The sequence below is a fragment of the Notechis scutatus genome, chromosome Z, assembly GCF_049901735.1.
Source record: "Notechis scutatus isolate UNSWTSFEM ecotype Mainland chromosome Z, rNotScu1.2, whole genome shotgun sequence".
Classification (NCBI taxonomy): Eukaryota; Metazoa; Chordata; class Lepidosauria; order Squamata; family Elapidae; genus Notechis; species Notechis scutatus.
In genome coordinates, this window is record NC_142025.1 from 107,806,286 (window position 1) to 107,813,369 (window position 7,084).

Below are 7,084 nucleotides of genomic sequence, written 5' to 3' on the forward strand. Positions count from 1 at the left end.
AAGCACTTCTAAAGAAAAGAAACATTATGAGCTAAAGAATCTGAAAACCAACTGAATGTAGAAGTTTAAGCAACAGGCTAAAACCAAAGTCTGAGACTTCTATCCATTTTAGGAATGTAGCCAGCTGTATGACTTTGGACCAGTCCCTTTCTCTCAGAACTTGAAAGGAGGCAATGACAACCCCTTTTGAAAAAAAATGTTGTCAGGAAAAATATAGGGACTTGTCCAGGTAGTTCCCAGGACTTCAGGTTGTCTGAAAAGAGCAAAATATCAAAGTTTGTGGGGAAATGACCATTTCAGGAGGGAAGTGATAGAGAAGACTATGTATTTTGGAAACTCTGAAGCTTTAGCTAGACATATTATGGACCAATCCATCAGTCAGAATACAGTTGAAAGGCACCTGGAAGGTCTCCTAGTCCAGCCCCCTGTTCAAGCAGGAGTCCAGTCTCTTCTTAAAGCATTAGAGGGACCAGCATTAGAGGGAAGCCATTTCATATAGGAAAGTACTGTGAAAAAATAGAACACATTTAAATTTCCTCTCTCTTTCCCATTTCCCCCAATCACATTGTACTCTGATTCTCATTACATCAAACATAAAGAATTGTTAGTGTGTAGAATGCCAGAGCTGCCAAACATCCATTTTGAGCATCTGTAAAGTTGTTGACAGTAATTAGAAATGAAGAATATTGGTTAAGCTTTGCCTCCATCTCCCTTTCTATCATATTTTCACAAAAGTAAAAGAAAAGACAGCAAAAATAAAAAATAGAATAAATAGAATATAAACAACAATAAAAGAATTTGTCACAATCTCCACAGTTTAGAAAGGACAGATTTGATATTCTTATTTCTCATGCTATAGATGACTGGATTGAACAGGGGTGGAAGGAGGGCATATAGAACAGTCAACCCAAAATCTAAGTAAGATGGAGTGTTGGAGGACGGTCTCAGATAGGCAAAGCATCCAGTTAATAATAATATAGACACTACTGTAAGATGGGGAATACAAGTGGATAAGGCTTTTTGCCTTCCTTTTTCAGAAGGAATTGTTAACACTGTCTTGAAGATCACTACATAAGAAACAACAATAAAAGTAAAACATCCTAGTCCAACAATGATACCGACCACTATAATTCCAACCTCAGGAAGATTTAAGCCAGAACAGGATAGTTTTATCAAGTGTGGAATTTCACAGAAAAATTGGTTGATCACATTAGAACAAAAAATAATTGAAAAGGTGCCAGTGGTGTGCAACATTCCATAGAGGAAACCTGTAATCCACACTATAATTATTATTTCAGCACAATATTTTGAATTCATCACCATCTCATAGTGCAATGGATTGCAAATGGCAACATACCGATCATATGCCATAACGGTCAGGAGGCATAAATCCGAGGCTTCAAAAACAAGAAAGAGAAAGACTTGAGCAACACAACCAAAGTAAGAGATATATCTAGTGTCCAAGAGAGAATTTATCATGGATTTGGGGACAATAACTGAAGCAATGCCCAGGTCCTGTAGACCTAAATTCATTAAAAAGAAGTACATGGGGCTGTGCAGTCGATGGTCAAAAGCAACAGCAGAGATGATGAGAAGATTTGTGGTTACAGTTGCCAGATATAACACAAAGAAGAAGAAGAAATGCAAAAGCTGTAGATGATGATTTTTTGAGAATTCCAGCAGCAGAAAGTAAGGCACTGTGGTTTGGTTCTCCATGTTTTATTTATGACAGAGCTGGCATAACTGCAAATAAACTGCTGTATCTTTTATTTGGAAATCTTGAGTGTAGATATTGCCTTCTGCTGCAATATGTGTGTATATGTGTGTATTTTCTGGGATAGACAGATGGAAATGTTTTTCTCAGATGCTCTAGTACCTATTTAACAAAAAAAGCATAATAAACTTTAAATCAAATCCATAAATAATAGATTCCTAAACATGTTTTAATCAAATATATAATTAAACAGAAGAAAAAAAATCTTTACTTACAGCATAACTCTTGACATTCATTAGGTGGTATTACACATGTTAATGACATCAGAAGTTTTTTTTTAAAAAAAATGAATTTAGACATTGGCAGAATGAATTAATAAATCCCCCTTTTCAAAAAATCAGAAGGAAAGTCATAGTTTGATTTTAAAAAGCAATCTCCCATCAAATACAAACCTCTATTCCACCCAGGGGAGTTTGACCACAAAATGAGATGCAGCCTCTTACAACTATGAACTCTGATATCTCAGTACTTCTTTTAACAATGTGGAACAAGTTTTTCAACAATAATAATTTAATATTTAAAATTGAAAAGACATTTAGAAATATTCTAGATATCCTTTTCTTTCATACACGTACAGACAGATTTGAAATGACTTAGCTGATGCTAATTTTCCTATTATTGATCTAATTTTCATGTAGTGAAACAGCTATCTGCAATTTAAGATCATCTTCTTCTGAATGTTTATTATCTGTTATTTTTCTGCTATTTTTTCCTGTAGAACAAAATAATACTGATTTAGTTTGTTTCCTGAAGCATGTTTCATCACTTGGGATTTTCTTTCACTTCTCCAATTTAAAAAAATCCCACTCTCTATTCCAGGGGTCTCCAACCTTGGCCACTTTAAGCCTTGTTGACTTCAAATCCTAACTCTAGTAGTTGGTCCATAAGCTTAAAGTGGCCAAAGTTGGAGACCCCTGCTCTTTTCTGCCTACCATAGCAAGGAGGAACAGCTGAAAACTGGGTTAGTAAAACCCAGATCACTAACATGGGGTGGAAAATTCCAGTCTATTGGAGAATAAAAAGGGAATAGGATGAAAACAACCTCAAGAAATCCATAGGTACCTAATTGAGATCCAATAGAATAAGGGGCACAATGAAACCATGGAAACCAGAGGCATCTGTGAGGAGAGTGCAAACAAGCAAGTCAATAGTTCATTGCTATAATCCAAGCCATATATCTTTTTGGGGTGCATTTCATTGCCTGAGTAGTGTTCTGATCCAAACTTTTTTCCAATAAAACAAACAATAACCAAAGAGAACAGAAACTTTTTAATGAGTTTTACGAATCCCCGGTTAAAAGGCTGCTGCAAACTAATTAACTTTGATAAGCACAAACCTTGCCAAAACTGTGTGAGACTTCCAAGAATCACAGATAAAAAATATTTCACAACACAAGAGTCTTCAAATACCAACTAAGATAATGCAGTGTCCATGAGGCTGGAGTTTCAAAACGTTTTTGCTTCCTACAAAGGATGTCTGATTCACAGCTGACTTTTATTTTCTTGAAGGAGGAACCATTACCTTGCAGCCTTACTCCTGAGTCGCCTGTGCTGCTGCAGCTGTTCTTTCCTATGAGCAGCCCTGTGTGCACACGCACTTGGCACAGGCTCCTTGGGAATCCCATCGCTGCTGCCAGCCCCCACAATCTCTGAAGGCAGCAGTCCACTCCCTAACGGTTCTGGCCCCTCATCTGAGTCCTCGCTCTTCTAAGCCATCTGCACCTGCTGCTGGCTAACCACAACAAGTAGATTGCAAATACAAATCTAAAACAAGGTTCATAGAATGAGCTATAAGTCCATAGAGAACAATAAAATACCTATAGTAAAATAAGTAATAAAGTAAGTTCATAGAAATCAATAAGAAAACCTAGAAGAAGAAAGACAGAAAATAAGATTTGGAAAGAGAATTTATATAGATACATGTTTTAGAAAATCAATATACATATAAAAAGTTTTCTGGATTAATAATTGTTTTTTTCTGCAATGAATTGTTCCCTGCAATAAGATAATGATATAATTTATTCTGGGACAGTGGTCACTAGCACTTCCCCAGTTGAATCCATCAAAGCCCATATGGCAAAGCACCAAGAAACATATTTCAATTTTTTAATTTTCACTATTTTTTACTCAAGTTAAAAAACAAAGTAAAGTAAATCCTAAAAAAATTAAGGAACATACAGAGTAAGTAAAGTAAAAAAATAAGCAGATCCCAAGAGGCAGATTATAGGGTGGCTGACTCTTTGTATATGATACTTCTGCAGCTTTGATTGGGACAAATAGAAAAAGAGCTAGAAAGAAGAAAAATTAAACATCCCAGTGGCAGGGATGGGAATGTATTGGGAAGTACAAATATATCAGCTCTGCTAATTTAGAAGGCATAACTGGCTGAGCCAGGGGAAGAAATCAAATGGTCAAGAATCCCAAAGTCCCCATCCAATCCTATTTGGCCTTGTCAAGTCTCACCCAAGTGCCAGCTGTCAGTCTGAAAAGATTCTTTTGTATAGGCTTGATCAGGTGATTGAGCTCTTCATGTCTAGGCCTAGTTATTGTTCCTGACAGCTAAGCAGGTAGAAACAAAACAGCAGTGTCTGTAGTAAGAGTGATGACACTAGCAACATTAGTATTTCAGTATAGTATTTCCAATTCATCACCATCTCATAGTTAATGGATTGCAAATGGCAACATACCAATTATATGCCATAACTGTGAGGAGGAATAAATCAGAAGCTTCGAAGCAGACAAAAATAAAGATTTGTGCAACACAACCAAAGTAAGAGATGTTTCTGGTGTCCATGAGCGAATTTATCATGGGTTTGTGGACAATGACTGATACAATGCCCAGAACCTGCAGACCTAAATTCATTAAAATGAATTACATGGTTCTGTGCAGTCGATGGTCAAAAGCAACAGCAGAGATGATGAGAAGATTTCTGGTTACAGTTGCCAGATATAACACAAAGAAGAAGAAGAAATGCAAAAGCTGCAGATGACGATTTTTTGAGAATTTTTTCGAGAATTCCAGCAGCAGAAAGTAAGGCACTGTGGTTTGGTTCTCCATGTTTTGTTTATGACAAAGCTGGCATAACTGCAAATAAACAGAGGAGGAAAATTCTTTTAGATAAAATTTTGGAGGTGTCTATTTGATATATCATGAGAATAAAAAACACCAAGAAATGTAAAGCATGGACAGAATGTAATGGAGGGATGTAGGGTGGGGATATTAGCGTACACTCTTGTCATTTATTACCCGTCTGTACTAAAAAAAACAACTATTAACCACACATTCTTACTTCTTTCCTCTTTACTATTATGTTATCACATGTAGTGATCAAAAGCCTAGGAGTAGATTAAAGTCAGTTCAAGTCTATTTTTATCAATCAAAGTTTAACCGGGGTAATTAGACTCATCATAATATATCTGCACTCCTACAGGATTGTGATAGGGTTGGAAAATCAGAAAATCCTATGTATGGTGCTTTGTGCTTCCAGAAGAAAGGCATTGTAAACTTAGCCAATCAATATAAAAATAATTTGCTATGTCTGTTATTTGGAAATCTTGAGAGCAAACATTTACTCATTGTATAATTTCTCTATATGTATTTATGTAAGTGATGGCAATGGTGTTTTCTCAATTTTCCAACCAGATATTAGATTAAAATAATAGAATAAAAAACTTTAAACTAATACATAAATACAAGATTATTAAACATGTATTTAATAGCATATTATTAAATAGAAAATGATAGAACTTAAGTTATAACATAACTGCTGTTTTGATATTAACTTGGTGATAAACACATAATTATACCACTGTTAAATACATTAAAAAAGCTCAAATATTAGCAGAATAAATTAATAAATCTTGTTGTCCAACAATCAGAAGCTAATGAAAACTCAGTTTGAAAGGACAGTATCTCATCCAATACAAACCCATGTTTTTAGTACAGTTTAGAAAGAAAATGAGGCACAACCTATTGCACCTTTGAACTCTGACATCTCAGCATTTTTTCAACAATATCAAATGCCATACAGGCACATTTTCAACAATATTATTTAATTTGTTTAAAAACAGAGAAATAAAAAGAGATTTTACCATGCATCTATTTTATTCATATACAGATAGATTATGAAACAACTTTGCCTTTGCTAATTCACCTATTAGTAATTAGTTCATGCATGATGATTTAATCCAAATTTCTGCAAATTATAACTGTTTTTATTGTTTATAATTATCATGTGAAAAAGGTACCAATGTTAAATATGTAGTTAATTGATTAAAATCTACACAATTTTTTCCCAAATGGTATTCTGTTTCACTATATGTTTAAATATACTGTCTGTGTTCCAATTTAACCTTCATTCTCTTTCCTCAAATTTCCTGACTTCTTATTGCATTATATCAGAAAAGTACTTTATGCAATTATTCACTTAAATTCTCTTCCAGCAGAAAGTGATTAAACCAACTCTGAGATATAACAGAAAAAAACATTGAAATAAACACCAATTTTTACTAGCAAAGAATGAAATATCTTTTTTTATTAAACTTTCAATGTAACTGAAAATTTGTCTCTATATAGATGATATATTCCATGCTTTTAAAGAGTGTTAGATATCTTACCACTAAGTAAATGATGTCTTATTATCTGCAATTGTAAATGTTTCTATTCTGAATTTTATATTAATTTTTCCTTTGTTTCCCTTGAGAGACTTGTACACCAAAATAAAACTGACTTCTGTGTGCTTATTAACATTAATTATAATACAAACTCAAGATAAACTGCTCCAAACTCGTTTGCAGAAAATACGACTTTAGCAACAGAGTGGTCAATGCCTGGAATACCCTACCCGACTCCGTTGTTACAGCCTCAACCCCTCACAGCTTCAACTTCAAACTGTCTATCGTGGACTTCACCCCATTCCCTTTTTTTTTTGTAAAAAGTTTTTAATTTTTTTAATTTTTACACATCTCTTCATGTCAGTGACATGTTTCCAGATTATAACACTTGTACATAATCATACTTTAATTTCCATTAATCTTATATAATATCATCTCATATTATTATCCATTTCACTCATCTTTAAATAAATTTGCATTTCATATTTCAATTCATTAATTCAATATCCATATCATTTCATCCATACATAGGTTTTCAATTCTTTATCCCCTATTATTTCCATTTTCAGCTTACCACCTATTTTATTTTACATTACATATCATTATTATCCTTAATTTTCTCTAAGCCGATATATAATAAACAATCTAAAAAGTATAAAAATAGAATAAAGCCATTATATCTAGGATCCACATGGTA

General features: G+C 33.9%; 1 protein-coding gene across 1 annotated transcript; it reads right to left on the minus strand.

Annotated features, from left to right (window-relative positions):
• Window positions 1-801: 801 nt before the first annotated feature.
• On the minus strand, window positions 802-1,716 carry LOC148129078 (olfactory receptor 14A16-like). Its single transcript, XM_087947189.1, has one exon. It carries the CDS (start codon window positions 1,714-1,716, stop codon window positions 802-804), a length of 915 nt encoding a protein of 304 aa, XP_087803315.1.
• Window positions 1,717-7,084: the final 5,368 nt, after the last annotated feature.

Excerpts from the sequence above, each read along its gene's own strand:
- LOC148129078 (XM_087947189.1), bottom strand. The coding sequence starts at position 1,716 with ATGGAGAACCAAACCACAGTGCCTTACTTTCTGCTGCTGGAATTCTCA.